This window comes from Lutra lutra, chromosome 16 (assembly GCF_902655055.1).
Source record: "Lutra lutra chromosome 16, mLutLut1.2, whole genome shotgun sequence".
Taxonomy (NCBI): domain Eukaryota; kingdom Metazoa; phylum Chordata; class Mammalia; order Carnivora; family Mustelidae; genus Lutra; species Lutra lutra.
In genome coordinates, this window is record NC_062293.1 from 17,997,685 (window position 1) to 18,014,599 (window position 16,915).

The following is a 16,915-nucleotide window of genomic DNA, read 5'->3' on the forward strand; positions in this document are numbered from 1 at the left end:
TCCAGGTTCCAATGCCACAGGTCTGACTGGGGGCCTGAGAGTCCGCATATCCACAACTCTTAGGCAGTGCGCACCCTGCTGGTCTGAGGACCACACTGAGTAGCACTGCCCACCTCTGGAACAGATCATCTCTGTGGGCACAGCCGCCCCTTTCCCCTCTCCAGTCTTTGGCCCTGCCCTGCCCCCACCCCCCCCTTCCCCATCAAACATTCTGGAAGAGACCAGTCACACACACAACCTGAAGGCCACTTACATTTGGTATCTGAACGCATGTCTTCTCAACACTTCTCAACACTTCTCAACTCTTACTTTCTCAGTCACAGAGAAAATGGGTATTGGGCCATCAAATGGCCCAGAATCGTGGTGCAACTGCTCCTGAAACTTCTCAACAGTTAGGTCTGAAGTTAGCCATCAACGTTAGCTGTGGCTCAGTCTCAGAAGGTGTCTCTAACTCTGTGTCGGTCTCTTTAGAATCCTTCTAGCTTTTCTGCCTGTCCCACCCCTTTACGAGCTCAGTAGAGCTTTTTTAAAGGGTGCCAACCAGACCTGCAGGGGGCATTCCCGGGGTAGAGCCATCGCTGTTGAGCAAACTGTCAGGTGACGTGCAGTTGGGAAGCACGCACTGGCTAAGAGACAAAGGCAAGGGACTGGGGACTCGGCCCACGCCAGGGCCAGATATCTGCCCGACAAGCAAGAGGGTCTCTCTACAAAATCTCTATGGGAAGACAGACCCGTGGGCACACAACCCCACTCAGCCTGTGGCAAAACAGTTTCTTTGTAGATTTACAGTAGATGATAATGGACTAAAGGAATCAGTGCTTGTTCTCGATATGTACTCCTGTGAAACAGTAAGATCCCTGAACATTAGTGTTTCCTACTATGTAGTGTTTCCTACACTGCATTTTAAAGACTACCCTCTAAAAATAACCACCAAGGAACTCCAAGACTCTCCCATCCTCCCCCCACAAACTCAGTGTGGCACCCAACGCACGGGTAAGACACATCCCTCCCCATCGCCTGGGGAAGAAACCACATACATACCCAGTTTGGGGACGGGCTGCGTGTCCCAGAACTGGTAGCTTCGCTTGCTAGCCTCCTCCATGGTTTTGGCAGGCCCCTGACCCACTGAGAAGAGTTCAATGGCCTTCTGTATTTCCTGGATCCTCTCGGCTGGCAAAGAGTTCATCTGGATGAGACAAAGTTGGGGAGAGAAAAGGCCCATTATGTTAACAAGCACTTTTGATTAATCACAAGTGCAAGAGTTAAGGGGTGTAACTCAAGGAAGGGGTGTGGTTCCTCCACCCCAATCCCAGAGGTCAGATGTCATATGACAACCAGAGAAAGAGTGGTTGGCGATGTGCTCTCTGGATGGTGGGTGCTTATCTTTCTTAGCCTCTTTGTTTGGTGGCCAAAGGAATACACGTTCAGTGTAAAATTTCAAACAATGCAAAAATATATACTATATATAGAAAGTAAACAGCCAACAATCCCACCTCTTAAATATAATCCTTATCATCAACAGTCTTAATTTAGGAGGTAGGGTGAAAAGAGATAAATATAATTTCAGGCTTTTTTCCATGCAAGCTCCAAGCACACACGCACAACTGTCAAAAAAAAAAAAACAGAATTGGGTCAGATGTTATTATTCTATATGCTATTTGTTCTTCCTTAAAAACTATGTCTTAGGGGGGCGCCTGGGTGGCTCAGTGGGTTAAAGCCTCTGCCTTCGGCTCAGGTCAAGATCCCAGGGTCCTGGGATCGAGCCCCGCATCGGGTTCTCTGCTCGGCGGGGAGCCTGCTTCCTCCTCTCTCTCTGCCTACCTCTCTGCCTACTTGTGATCTCAATCTCTCTGTCAAGTAAATTAATTAATTAATTAATTTAAAAAAACAAAAAACTATGTCTTAGGGATGCCTGGGTGGCTCAGTTGGTTAAGCATCTGCCTTCGGCTCTGGTCACGATCCCAGGGTCCTGGGACTGAGTCCTGCATTGGGCTCCTTGCTCAGCGGGGAGCCTGCTTCTCCCTCTGCTTCTGACTGCCACTTGTGGTCTCTCTCTCTCTCTCTGACACATAAATAAATAAAATCTTTAAAAAAATAAAAATAAACACTGCATCTTAGAGACCCTTCCATGTGGACATGCAGACCTGTTCATTTGAACTGAGTCCACTTTGTGGACAGACCACAATATATTTAGCAACCTTCATTGATGGGCATTTTCGTGGTTTTGTTCTTCAGCTTTACAAAAAAATGCCACCATGAATTTTCTTATCCATCTATTTTTGCTCACTGGGATATGTATTTCTGTCAGATAAAGTCTAAGAAAGAGACCTTCTGGGTCAAAGGATATGCACATTTGAAATTCTAATATATATTGTCATTATATAGAATATAAATTATATATTATATAATAATATAAATTAATAATCCAATGAACAGTATGTTCATTTTTTTTTAAAGATTTTATTTATTTGACAGAAAGAGACATAGTGAGAAGAGGGAACACAAGCAGGGGGAGTGGGAGAGGGAGAAGCAGGCGGTCAATAATGGTATTTGGTGCGGCGCCTGGGTGGCTCAGTGGATTAAGCCGCTGCCTTCGGCTCAGGTCATGATCTCAGGGTCCTGGGATCGAGTCCCGCATCGGGCTCTCTGCTCAGCAGGGTGCCTGCTTCCCTCTCTCTCTCTCTCTCTCTCTCTGCCTGCCTCTCCGTCTACTTGTGATCTCTCTCTGTCAAATAAATAAATAAAATCTTTTAAAAAATAATGGTATTTGGTTTTTTTCCCCCTTCCCATGGTGGATTTAATATTGAGAATAGTAAAAAATCACTGGAAGGAGCGCCTGGGTGGCTCGGTTGTTAAGTGTCTGCCTTCAGCTCATGATCCCAGGGTCCTGGGATGGAGCCCCTCATCAGGCTCCCTGCTCAGCGGCAAGCCTGCTTCTCCCTCTCCTACTCCCCGTCTGTGTTCCCTCTCTCGCTGTATCTCTTTCTGTCAAATAATAAAGAAAATCTTAAAAAAAAAAAAAAATCACTTGAAGCCATTTCTCAACAAGGTAGGAGATTCAAGCTGGAGCACGACATTTGTGGCATACAACAACGTGTGGGCTACCGGAGTGAGACTGGATTTCTTCTGAGGCTTAGACACTATTCTGGAGGTAATTCTAAGAGAGGGATCATACATTCAGGCTTCTCCCAGGGTCTAATCTGAAGGGGGCAGCACTTGCCCAGAAAAAGTTTTCTTGTTTCAGTGTTGTTTCATTTCCGGAACTAACCCATCCCTCCCCGTTCTCCCGGTTCGGGTTGGGGTGTCAGTCCCAGGCCAGCCGCTCTAGGCCAGTGGCTCGAAGCTGCGGGGGCCTCGCTGTTTCCAGCACGGCCATGAGGGCCATCAGGGAATGCTGGAGGTATCTAAAGTGTGAACTTCAAAAGAGCAGGCCTCTTCTCCTCCCAGGGGTGGGGACTCAGGACAGAAAGGGCTGAGAACCGCTGCTCCAGGTGGAGAGCCTGTCTCCGCGGGGCTGGCTGTCTGGCACCTCACACAGCCCCTCGCCTACACGCACCGAGAGGGAAACATGCTCGGCAGATGGTGTATAACCTGCTGTGGTTCTGAAGGGACCCAGAGCAGTTTCATCCCCTCGGTCAGGGGCAGCAGAGGGCGGCAGAGGGATCCACCCCCTCCGTCTTGAAGCAATACTAGTGGAGACGGTCAGCCTGAATTGCTCTCCACACTGACCCGCAACTCCCTCCTCTGAAAAAGCGACTCTTGGTCACACGGAAACAGAGCCTCCTTGTTACCTTCACGGGCTGATCCTGGGCTGAGTCTGTCTCACTGCCTTTCTCTTTCTTCTTCTTCTGTTTCTTTTTCTTCTTTTTGGCTCCAGTGTCATTGGCTGGACTCAAACCACTGTAAGACAAAGTAAATACTGATGCAGGGTTTTTAAAAAACATCTGTTTTGAGCTACACCGACAAAGAGCTTTCTGTGGAGCCAGACCTTCCTTAATCAGGTCTGCTGGCTTCAGGAGCTGACTAGAGAATCCAGTCCTGGAGGGGCATTCGGAGGACACCAGGAGCTCGCCGCACGCCCGCCAGCTCTGGGGGGTGGGAATGGGGTAAGGGGGAGGGCTGTGCGAGAAATGTCCTATTTGTCTGATGGACCTTTTCAATTCTGTTTTTTTTTTTTTTTAAAGATTTTATTTGTTTATTTGACAGAGAGAGAGATCACAAGTAGACAGAGAGGCAGGCAGAGAGAGAGAGAGAGAGAGAGAGGGAAGCAGGCTCCCTGCTGAGCAGAGAGCCCGATGCGGGACTCGATCCCAGGACCCTGAGATCATGACCTGAGCTGAAGGCAGCGGCTTAACCCACTGAGCCACCCAGGCGCCCCTCAATTCTGGTTTTTATTTTATGTTTCTTTTCTTCAGGTTGCTAGACTGCCGGCCCCAAAGGCAAATGGTAATTGTTAACGGTGGCAATTCATACCACCAACACATCCTGGGAGCCCTGGATCTAAAACGATGACAGCCCAAAGCAGTCTTTTTGGAAACCCTTCCTCACCCCCACTCCCACCCACCCAGTGCATCAGGCTGAGTGAGATTTCTCCAGCTGGATCTAACGCTCAAGGCAGCACTGCAAAGGGAGGAAAGGAGGAGGAAAAAGGCAGTTCCACGTTGCTGAGGTCTGTCTCCAAGCTAGCGAAAACAGTCGTGAGCACTGCCTGAATCAGGCCCGCAGGACCTGGGGCGACTGTCAGCTGGCGCAGACTGGGGGATCACCATGGGCAAAGCCCGGCACCTGGGATCTGGGGAAAAGAACAGTGAGGCACCCAGCTACTCCTGCCACAAAGCGACTACATGAAACCTGCCTGTGAGCCAGGAAAGGGGACAGGCCCTCTGCATGACACGGCCCACAAATGCAGCAGACAATAGTCTCGTAGCCACATTTAAACATCTCCTACAGCATTTCATTATTGTTTTCTGAGGCCTCTCATCTTTACGGAGACACAAATCACATTATACTGTGTTTCTTATCCATTTTCCATTCATTTGCTCCCTAATGTCTTCTCCCAATGCTTACTGATTTCTGGGTTTCCTTCCTTTTATTTTACCTTTGTATTGGGTTTTATTTTACTGATGAGCTTTAAGGTTCACCTTGCAGCTCAGCTTTCTTAACTATGGTTGGATAGCTGAACCTTGAACAACACAGGGGTTAGTTAGGGTCACCAACCCCCGACAGTTGAAAATCTGCACACAACTTTGACTCTCCCCAAATTAGCTATTAATACCCTACTGTTGATGGGCCTTACCAATAACATAAGCCAATAAACACAGATTTTCTAGTTGTGTATATTATACACTGTATTCTTCAAATAAGGTAAGCTAGAGACAAGAAAATATTATCAAGGAAAGCCGAAGGAAAATACATTTTATAGTGCTGTACTGTTCAAAGTTCATATGTAGGGATGCCTGGGTGGCTCAGTGGGTTAAGCCTCTGCTTTTGGCTCAGCACATGATTCTCAGGGTCCTGGGATCGAGCCCCACATTGGGCTCTCTGATCAGCGGGGAGCCTGCTTCCCACTCTCTCTCTGCCTGCCTCTCTGCCCACTTGTGATGTCTCTCTGTCAAATGAATAAATAAAATCTTAAAAAAAAAAAAGTTCACATATAAGTAGACCCATCCAGCTCAAACCCCTGCTGTTTAAGGGTCAACTGCAGTCGGTTTCTGCCATGTCTTCACTGATTGTGGCATTGTCAGCCTGAGACTAATGCCTCATGTTACTCTGCCATCCTCCCTGGAAATCTTCCACTGAAAAGGTAAAGTCCATAGTCCCACCCGAGAATCCAGGGAACACTCATCTGCAGGATGAGCTAAGTGCAGGCCTTTGGCTGTATATTCTAGATAGCCAATTTCCAAAGAATTAAAACAGTATAAAATACATTTTCCACACCATTATGATAAATTCCATTTAAGCTTTATTTTCTAATTCACAAAGTGTACCTGGTCTTAAAATGTCTTGGGGTGATTATGAATATTAATTATCCTCTCATAACAAGCAATGTGTAGGGAGAAAGCAATCTGCAGCCATGAGCAGCCACCGCCTGTGGGAGATAGACCTGTTCCTAGGCCTGGGAGGAGCGCTGGCATCCAGACTTCATGACCTTACACTTGGACTAAAGTTACCTCCAGGGGCTCCTGGGTGGCTCAGTGGGTTAAAGCCTCTGCCTTCTGCTCAGGCCATAATCCTGGGGTCCTGGGATAGAGTGCTGCATCCAGGCTCTCTGCTCAGCAGGAAGCCTGCTTCCCTCCCTCTCTCTCTGCCTGCCTTTCTTTCTGCCTGCTTGTGATCTTTCTGTCAAAAAAATAAAATAAAATCTTAAAAAAAAAAAAAAGAAAGCCCACAGTGACAGCTGCCTCTTCACTGAGAGGGTATCGAGCCCAACTCTTCCCTAGGCCCATAATCCTCAGTCCCCAGCAGGCTCACTGACTCTTCTCTCGCCCCGCCCTAGCATAACGGCCTGTACCCGTCTGCCAGGCAACTAGATGGTCCCTGATGCAGGGAGACTATGAAGTCAGGGAATCTGGTAAAGGCTGGAGGTTACTTTAGTCCAAGTGCACTTCCTAGGTATTATCCTAATGGGACACAGAAGGCATACCATGGAAGGAAAACCAGTAGCATTCAGAGAGGGAATAAGGTGAACCCCTTAAAACCAGATGCTCTGCAAAACCCCCAAGGCCATAGCAAAGTATAGGAACCAGGAAGTCGTTTATGGCCTAAAGAAAACTTTTCCACTTAAGTAATTCAATGTTGTTATCATCTACAGGCCTATTTATAGCCTATAAAAACTCTGTGTGGGGGGTCGCCTGGGTAGCTCTGTGGGCTAAGCCTCTGCCTTCGGCTCAGGTCATGATCTCAGGGTCCTGGGATCGTGCCCCGCATTGGGCTCTGTGCTCAGTGGGGAGCCTGCATCCCCCTCTCTCTCTGCCTGCCTCTCTGCCTACTTGTGATCTCTCTCTCTCTCTCTCTCTGTGTCAAATAAATAAATAAAATCTTAAAAAAAAAAAACTCTATGTGTTTTTTAAATTCCAGGCAGTCTCACTTCAGTCTCAAGAGTATATGGAGCTTATAAAATTTAAAAACTGGTTGATGTTAGGAAACAAAGCAGTGTCCCACTGTTGATACAATGTTAGAAGTCCATTTCAGCTTACTGAATGAGTTACCTCGACCTAGTCTATGAAGTACCATAAAAATATATTTTTAAATAGCTCTATGGTTAAACAAGTTCAAGGTAGAGTTGCTGCGTATCAACCTTTCAGATACTTACTAAACACATTTTCACACAAAGGAAATAGAAGAAATTACTTTTCCCAACTTCAGAAATCTTTCCAAGTAAATCACTAAGAAACGACCTTCCTGCCTTTGCACTGCTGCTCAGGGGAGACACTTATAAGCAGCTATTGCCTCATGGACCCCCCTTTTGTGGAAGGATCTTCGACTGAATTCTTGTTCTCTTTTATGCATCATCAATATACGTGCCTGACAAACTGCAAGATCCACACTAAACCCAGAGAGCGAATTTCATTTTCCTTGTACTGCCTTGAATTTGCACACACAGCTACTGAGCAACAATCCTGTTTTGACTTGTACATCAAGCACAGGGACAGATGAAGAACAAAGGGAAGTTAAAGAAGAGCAGTTCTCACTGAGCTGCCAGTACAGAGCTACACCCACGAGAACGCAGTATGAGCTCACCCTGGTCTCACAGTCAGCAACCCAGACAGGGGGACGATGGACGCAGAAGAGATTTCTTTTTTTCCAAAGATTTTATTTATTTGCGTGAGAGAGAGAGAGCACACACGCAATTGGAGTAAAGGGCAGGGGGAGAAGCAGACTCCCTACTGAGCAGGGAGCCAGATGCGGGAATGATCCCGGGTCTCCCGGGTCCTTGGGATCATGATCTGAGATCATGACCTGAGCGGAAGGTGGATGCTTAACGGATGGAGCCACCCAGGCGCCCCGAGAAGAGATTTCCAAAGAGCTCACCAGGGTTTAGTTTTCAAGGTGATTATGGTAATTTTAATTATTCAAAAGAAACCAAGCTCAAAGGCCTTGAGAGTAAGTCTTCAAGAAACCTCCCAGAGGGGCACCTGGGTGGCTCAGTGGGTTAAAGCCTCTGACTTTGGCTCGGGTCCTGATCTCAGGGTCCTGGGATCTAGCCCCGCATCAGGCTCCCTGCTCAGTGGGGAGCCTGCTTCCTCCCCTCTCTCCCTCTGCCTACTTGTGATCTCTGTCTGTCAAATAAATAAATAAAATTAAAAAAAAAAAAAAGAAGAAGAAGAAGAAGAAGCCTCCCAGGAAGCCATTTCAAAGAAGAGCTTCAACTTGGATTTGCGGAGAACCACACCAGAGGACCCCACTGAAGCAGGCTAGTCCTTCTCTAAGAATTTACATCATTTTTAAAGGGACCTGAAGTCCACACCCAGCGGGTGGGTATCCCAGTGTGCGCAGGGATTCTGCGAACTCAAACAGCCATCTCTTAGAGTGCACTCTAAGCCTGCCAGTCACCTTAACACACGCCAAAGAGATGAGCCACAACCATGGAATACAGAAAATCGAAGTGTGACTTTGACTCATTTGGTTCCAAAATAATGAGTGAAGAATTAGTGGAATTTGCCTTCCTGGGGAAAAGGGGGTCCCTACCATGGAAATGGACATAGGAGTTCACATAAGAATTTTGAAGTCTACACTCTGAAGCTGATCAACTCAAGTCATTAATGACCAACCTGGTGAATATGGAACAAATTAGCAGAAAGACAGAGTCAGGAACAGGGAAGACAAGAAATAACAAATGTCATTAAAAATTTTTTTTTTTTATTTAAGTAGGCTCTATCCTCAATGGAGGGCTGGAACTCACGTCCCCAAGATCCAGAGTCTTATGCTCTACTGACTGAACCAGCCAGGAGTGCCAAGAAATGTCATTTTTTAAAAAAATTTATTTATTTATGTGAGAGAAAGAGAAAGAGAGAGAGCATGAGAGGGGAGGAGGTCAGAGGGAGAAACAGACTCCCTGCTGAGCAGGGAGCCCAATGTGGGACTCAATCCTGGGACTCCAGGATCATGACCTGAGCTGAAGGCAGTTGCTTAACAAACTGAGGCATCCCAGTGCCCGAAATGTCATTTTTTTTTAATGAAGGCCAAGATATTCTAAGTTCAAACACAAAAATCCCATGGGTGCTCTGCTATAAAGTCAGGGCTCTGGGGAGGAGATAGAAAATGAGCCTCAGTGCTGATTTCTAGAAACAGAATGCAGTACCAGGATGCGTGAGTGGGCGGGAGGGAAGGGCATGCTGACAGACGAGCAGCACCAGCAAAGAACTTCCAGAAAACACGACAAGCAGGAAGGGTCCATAACACAGGCCTCCCCTCCACCCTACTGGGTAACAAAATCCACTCAAAGGGACGTGACTGGAGAACAGAAGGCTGTACTGTGGGGGAGTATGAGCTCAGCCACCAGGCCTGGAATGACTGTCAGGGCCATCCAGCTTAACTTGCTGTTCACAGAAGCAGAAACCAAGGCCCAGACACGTGAGGTAAACTGGTCACCAACTAACCAACCGGTGACTAGCGACAAGCCACTAATCTCTAAGGACGTGGACTGTTCCTTCCTGAACACCACGGTCTTGTTTCTGTGGGAATTTCTCTGAGTCTCCTTCAAAGCCCAAAGACAGTTTCATCATACAAGGCCCTAAAACAAACTTCTGTGTCTCAGAGGAGCACGTATGAAAGGCCAGGAGGACCTGAGCCACACTTTATCCAGGAAGCCGCCTCTGGCTACACTGGCTCTCCCTGGTATCTGGCTAAGATTATGATCTCCCAAACGACTGAATATTTTACATAGAATAATGGTTTGCTCCCTACCTTCCCAGTAAGATTAAAAATTTCCTGAGCATAAGGACATCTGATACAGCTGTTTCCTACAGCACCCCCAGCTGCGCCCAGTGCACAGTTAAGAGTTCAACAAATAACGTGCCTGACTGACGCTTTTCCAGCGTAATAGACTAAAATAAGACTCTGAGAAGCTACAGCCCAAAAGAGGGTCAGCAAAACATCTCCAGTTACGTTTCCACAGGACAGCTGTGTTAACAGTCTATGAAAAGTGTGGAGGGGCGCATGGGTGGCTTAGTTGTGAAGTGTCTGCCTTCGGCTCAGGTCATGATCCCAGGGTCCTGGGATCAAGTGTCACATCCGGCTCCCCGCTCAGCGGGAAGCCTGATTCTCCCTCTCCCACTCCCCATGCTTATGTTCCCTCTCTTGCTCTCACTCTCTCTCTGACAAATAAATAAATAAAATCTTTAAAAAAGAAAAAAGTGAAAACACGGGGCGCCTGGGTGGCTCAGTGGGTTAAAGCCCTTGCCTTCGGCTCAGGTCATGATCCCAGAATCCTGGGATCGAGCCCCGTATCGGGCTCTCCGTTCGGTAGGGAGCCTGCTTCCGCCTCTCTGCCTGCCTCTCTGCCTACTTGTGGTCTCTATCTGTCAAATAAATAAATAAAATCCTTAAAAAAAAAAAAAAAAGTGAGGGGCGCCTGGGTGGCTCAGTGGGTTAAGCCGCTGCCTTCGGCTCAGGTCATGATCCCAGGTCCTGGGTTCAAGCCCCGCATCGGGCTTTCTGCTCAGCAGGAGCCTGCTTCCTCCTCTCTCTCTGCCTGCCTCTCTGCCTACTTGTGATTTCTCTCTGTCAAATAAATAAATAAAATCTTTAAAAAAAAAAAAAAAAAAAAAAAAAAAAAAAAAGTGAAAACACGAAAGCTCCACTGAAACTATTTTAAATTGTTCCAAAGTCTTAAACGCAGACCGCGGGTTTAGTTTTGATTATGAGACCAAAGGGGGAAAAAAAAAAGAGTTCTGAAAATAAAATTCACAACTTTTGGCCACTTATTTCCCACCCCCGAAAACTGGAAATTAATTCTTTTGGCTAAAACTCAAAATTTCCAGAGAAACCGATTAAACAAATCCTAGGCTTTAACATCCTTTTGATTCTACTTTTGCATATCAGGAAATCCTTTTGCAAATCCATTTACTTATGAGGTGTGAGAGGTTCACCAACAATCCTCCTGGTACTCAGAAGGCCCAAAGAGGTGAATGAGAGGCGTATGAGGGTACCGGGGTGACTCTGCCGTCAAGGTGCCCCAGGAGGCCTGTGAAAAGAACAGCAAGTTGTGGGAAGCGATTACAAAAATTGCTTTACTGCCATCCTCTGCCCTTCCTGGGACAGTTGGCCAGAATTCTGAGGGTACACAAGCCAGTTTCTGCCATGAAGAATAACTGGGGTTTTTAAAAAAGGGGGGGGGGATGACAAAGGCTCTGATATACTAAACCATTTAGATTGGGACTGAGACAGAAATGTAAATTCCACATCCTCTGGGTTGCTTTGGCGAGCCACACGGTAACCTGGCAACTCCAAGGTCAAATCGGATGCTGTTCAGAAACCATTTTCAGTAATTTTCTGAGCAATGAATGACTCACTGCTGGCAGAAATTTCACACACCGGAATGCAAAAGATATTTGTCCACTGAGAAGAGTTTAAAGGGGCCAGCCATCTCCATCACCAACTGGCTCCCTAGTCTGGGAAAGTTCATGGGTTACTGAATGGATCCAAAGGCAGGACTCACACTGCTGCAGGGTTGGGAAGCAAGAAATCAAGGCAGTAGGGAAAAAACATCCAGTAAATTTGGAATGGATCCTCCAGGGTGCCCCAAGGAGGAGGTGTAGACGCAAATCCCAAGCTTCACTACCAAAGCTCAATCAGTCTTCGTAAGGAGATGATCCACGGAAAGGGCTTAGTGCAGTGGTCAGCACATAGTGATAGTAACAACAGACGTTTACCAAATGCCTGACAAGAGTGTGACCTCCTCAGCTGCCTCTCAAAGTCACAGCAGGAGAAGCAGTAGAAAAAACTTTAAAAGCAAGTACCAACCCTGTCCAAGAATTTCAGTTTAAGTTTGGTTTGTTTGTTTGTTTGTTTTGGTGCTCCCAATAGAGCAACAGTTCCAAGAGCACCATCCTTGAGGAGTCAGAGGAGAGGCGTGCAGGGTACAGGTCTCAAACAAGGTTACAGAGAAGAGCTGAAGAAGCTCCTCCTAAAGTCATTCAAGGGGCGCCTGGGTGGCTTGGTGGGTTGAGCCTCTGCCTTCGGCTCAGGTCATGATCCCAGGGTCCTGGAATTGAGCCCCACGTCGTCGTCGTCGTCGTCGTCGTCATCGGGTTCTCTGCTCAGCAGGGAGCCTGCCTCCCCCCCTCTCTCTGCCTGCCTCTCTGCCTACTTATGATCTCTGTCTGTCAAATAAATAAATAAAATCTTAAAAAAAAATAAAGTCATTCAATCTGTGGTCCCCAACTCTATGGCCTCTGCAGACCAAGGGTTAAGTGCAGACTTAGTGAAGCTAGGAGACTTGAGAGTGAGCGCATCAGTTTAAACAATGTGAAAAATCAGCAAAACTGGTGTGCCGTGAGCAGCAGTCTCCCTGAAATAGGCTCTCATTTGCCTTTCATTTCTTCTGCTTTCCAGTCTCTTCTCTTTGAAGTGGCTCTTGATTAGTTTCTTTTTTAATTGCCACTTAATTGGGAAATAAAATTAGAACTCTTATTTGATATCAGTGATGAGGTTTCTCTTTTCATTTCTGCTTTGATCTAGTTTTGAAAAACCAAAAGCTGAAGGGAGAAATTAAGAAAAAGGGGCGAAAAAGATTTCTTCTTTCCAAGAGCTAGATGCAGCTATAAGGCACCGAATATAAATATGGAAAGAACCACTCTCGGAGAATCTGACGGATAAAACAAAAAGCAAGTAAGGCTGGCTTTATGGCACTTCCTTCCAAAGAGATCGCTGTTTTCTCTTAAGTTTTTTCATAAGAGATAACAGCTCAGGACTGGCGAGGAAAACTTATAAGAACTCATCTTTACCTGTCCCCATGAAGTAAGAAAGCAGGATGGGAAAGAGATATCCTTATCAAAGGGATGGCTTACCAGCATCTCAGTGGTATCAATGACATTGAAAAATAAATTCTAAAAGAATCCTAGGAACCAAATAATATAAAAGTCCTTTCCTGTTCCAATCATCCAAATAAACTTTGTCTGTTAACCCAAAACTAAAATCTACTGGTAGCTAGTAAGTAATTCATTCTTTAGTAACAATTCTTGGAAAGCCTTTCACTAAAAACAAAGAAGCAAATTAAAGCATCCGGATGGATGGTGAACTGCAGGGGAATACAGCATTAAGATGATCTTAGTCTGGGGGCATCTGGGTGGCTCAGTAGGTTTCCGCTCAGGTCATGATCTCGTGGGTCCTGGAACAGAGCTCCATATGGGACTCTGCGCTCAGCGGGGAGTCTTCTTGGGATTCTCTCTCTGCTTCTCCCCTAATTCTTGTGCACAACCACGCCCGCACACTCTCCCTCTCAAATAAATTAAACCTAATTTATTAACTGTAACTGATGTGTCAGGCAAGTAACTGGGGGAAAAAAATGCCACCTGCCTTTGTTGAGTAGATTAAAAAAATAGCATATAGAAAAACTGTAGAGATACATACATTAAAAAATACAAACACACAAAATAAAACATACACCTACATTGCACGTATGCATGTGCACGTGTATGTGTGTTTCAATGTATATGTGAAATCTATACTCATCAAAGTTTATTTAATTATGGTTGTTTCATTAATGTAAAGTACTGTGAGCCCATCCTGAAAGGAAGGCCTCAGTGAAAGGCCTTGTGAAACTTGGAGGATCCCTAATTTTTGTAGGTATTTCACAAGAAACTGTAGTAAGGCTCACAACGAGACTGAGTTGGTGTAAGAAAGTGTGTGTGTGGGGCACCTGGGTGGCTCAGTGGGTTAAAGCCTCTGCCTTCGGCTCAGGTCGGGATCTCGGGGTCCTGGGATCAAGCCCCACATCTGGCTCTCTGCTCAGCAGGGAGCCTGATTCCTCCTCTCTCTCTGCCTACTTGTGATCTCTGTCAAATAAATAAATAAATAAATAATCTTAAAAAAAAATAAAAATAAAAAAAATTTTAAAAAAAGAAAAAGAAAGTGTGTGTGTAAGAAAAATCCAATACTCTTTCCCTCAGCGAGGGAAACTCCGCCAACACTGAACTCTGAATTTTAACATTTGCCATTTGTTCATCCACCAAATACTCACAAACGTCCATTACGTGTCAGGCATCTCAAAGCCATGGTCCCTCTACTCAGGCACCTTACAATCAGGTGAGGCAGGGAATGGACACACGTTATTTGATAAAATCTACAACAAACGAGGTATGTGATAAGAGCACAAGCTGGGGAAAGCTCAGGAAGATTTGAAGGAAGAACAGGAGGGAGGGCACAGGCTGTATTTCCCATGTTATCTCATTTAATCCCTACAACTGGAGGTTCAGTAACTTTCCCAAGGTTACAGGACAATTAAGTGTCAGAATCAAGCTCTGAACCCAGGTATGAGTGAACCCAAAATCCATGCTCTTTCGGTGCCACACTGCTTCCCAACATCATTTCCTCCAACAATTAATGAGAAAATATTAACTCTACTTCAGATTCTGAGTGCCAGAATTAGCCTGTCCTCCAAGCTAGGTCTTCTCTTTTCACCCGTCACCTCCAAACTCATTTACACAGACCTCTAGATTTGGTATATGTGCTGCCGAAGCGAGCACACACAGACCTCTAGATTTGGGATGCTGATAAATTTGTTCACCCAGACCATATATAACCATGTACAACAACAACAAAACGACAACAAAACACCGTCAAAGTTTTTTTTTTTTAAGGTTACCACTTTGTTGTACTGTAAATAAAACACAGAACTTTCTGCCAAATAGTTTTGCAAACTGATTCACAGATCATAGGGAATAAAACCAATTAAAGAGCTATAGATGCTGGTCAAGGTAACAGTTTAGCAAAGAAAAATAAAAGCAACTACACACAGAGCAAAGAAAAAGCTTTACTTTCACTTCTGAAAGGACTTCTGAATTCAACAGCTCTCATCTATTATTAGGATTTCTACTCAGGAGGGCTGCACTTTCCCTTCTTCCTGTTCCTACTTCCGCTTTAAAAGCTATTCCTTTCTTAGGAATCTCAAACTTCAAGGCTTTTGTTACATGAGATCTGTTCTGAGTTATAGCAAAAGAACACACTCTTATAAAACCAGATCTGACAAACTTCCTTTTCCTCTACATTCTTCTTGTGATTTTTTTTTAAGCTGCTCAAAGAACATAAAAGCTAGATCTTTTAACCTAAGGATTCATCACAAACAGATTATAAACAACTTAATTAATCCTTTGTTCTTCCACCTCTACAAGATGGTGGAATTTTTTAAAGTTTATCCAAAGATTTCAACCTTTTACCTTTACCTGCAGGCCTACCGCTAATATTGCAAATGACTTCATGACTATGAAAATAGGACTATCACACACACACACACACACACACACACACAGGCACAAAATCAGACTACCACAGGCTCACCCAAAGTTATATGTCCAAAAAGTCTCTCATAACTTTCCGTTAAAAAACATAGGGACAGAGCTTCAGCACCGACCACTGTAACAATATGAAGAAGGAAGAATGATAGGGTGTGGCTTACAAGAATAAAAACTGATTTGGAAATAGAACTCAACTCTGAAACGCCGGATGAATTTCTTCTGTCCAAGCAACAGTTACTGGTATGCAAGACTCTGAAGTACAGGAACTGCAATATTAAACCCACTTCTAATCCCTGTCCAAGCTGCACCATCAGTCAATTTCTTGAAGCTCTGAGGTTATTTCACAAAGTTAACAGAACAAAGATCCTGGAAAACCTAATTATATAGTGTTCAGGAAACTTATAGATTATCTGGTACAATGGGCACCAAACCATTATCATACCATAATTACACTGTAGGGTTTATAAGGTAAGTTTGTATTTTGAGATTCTCCTGTTAGTGACACTTTACAACATAATTATGGTTTGTACAACCTGATATATTTCCTCATTGAAGGTGAGTTGCAGCGAAATGTTTCATTATTCGTTTATTGCTAATCACGTTGTTCACACACATCTATAAGTAACGTTCCCTTTGAACTGTACTGTTAGATTGACCCGTGTTGTGCCATCAAAAACCATCGTCCAACATGCTCTTTTCCCTGAACGCGGGTGAAGCACACGAGTGGAACATTACACAGAAGAACTTTTATATAATAGAAGTATTCAATGTCTCCGGCCCTTAATATACTGAGCTCCCACCCTGGTAAATGACAAAGACAAAAACCAATCGCCAGGCAGGATACCAATGTCTCAGCCAATTAGAATATGGGGGTGGGGTTACCCTAAGCTCCCGGTGACTTCCCCGCACCCCAGAGACCCAGGTTGTGGGAGACTGGACGGGAATTGGACTCCGAGGATGTCGTTACCCCCGGCTGTAGCTGTTGTCCTCCTCGTTCTCGCAATCGCTGCAGTGCTCATGGCCGTTTCCGTTCCCTTCCATCATCTGCGGCAGCGGAGGTGCCGGCGGCTTCACTGCTGTCTCACTCTCGTCCGCCATCTTGAGTTGCGAGAGGCGGCCTCCGCGCCTCGATACATAGGGGGTTCCTATTGGGCGAGAGGAACTTGAGATATATTCTGGGTTTTGTAGTTTTTGTGTCGAAGGGAGCCCTAACTAGGAACAGCTCATTCTCGCGAAACCGGAACAAGGTGGACTACAATACCCAGAAATCACAAAGGGAGGCTGTCGTGGGTGGGGGCCCGGCACTACCCGGAAGTCCTGGGCGTTCAGCCGCGTTTCGAGGGAAGAAGGGACCCAAGGTTGGCGGGGCCGACGCTCCGCGACCGGGCGGCGCGTGGCATACTGGGAATTGTAGTTCGATGCTTGCTTAGGATTTCGGGATGAGGCGCCAAAATCCAAGG

At 45.6% G+C, this 16,915-nt stretch overlaps 1 protein-coding gene across 1 annotated transcript in view; it reads right to left on the reverse strand.

Annotated features, from left to right (window-relative positions):
* Positions 1–16,592, reverse strand: part of NMT1 (N-myristoyltransferase 1) — a 30,200-nt gene extending 13,608 nt beyond the window's left edge. Inside the window, exons 1-3 of the mRNA XM_047707509.1 lie at positions 16,423–16,592; positions 3,792–3,900; positions 1,042–1,186 (exon numbers count right to left, since the gene is read on the reverse strand). Coding sequence (XP_047563465.1) covers positions 1,042–1,186; positions 3,792–3,900; positions 16,423–16,553 — 385 coding nt within the window. The 5' untranslated portion in view covers positions 16,554–16,592. The remainder of the gene's footprint in view (positions 1–1,041; positions 1,187–3,791; positions 3,901–16,422) is intronic.
* Positions 16,593–16,915: the final 323 nt, after the last annotated feature.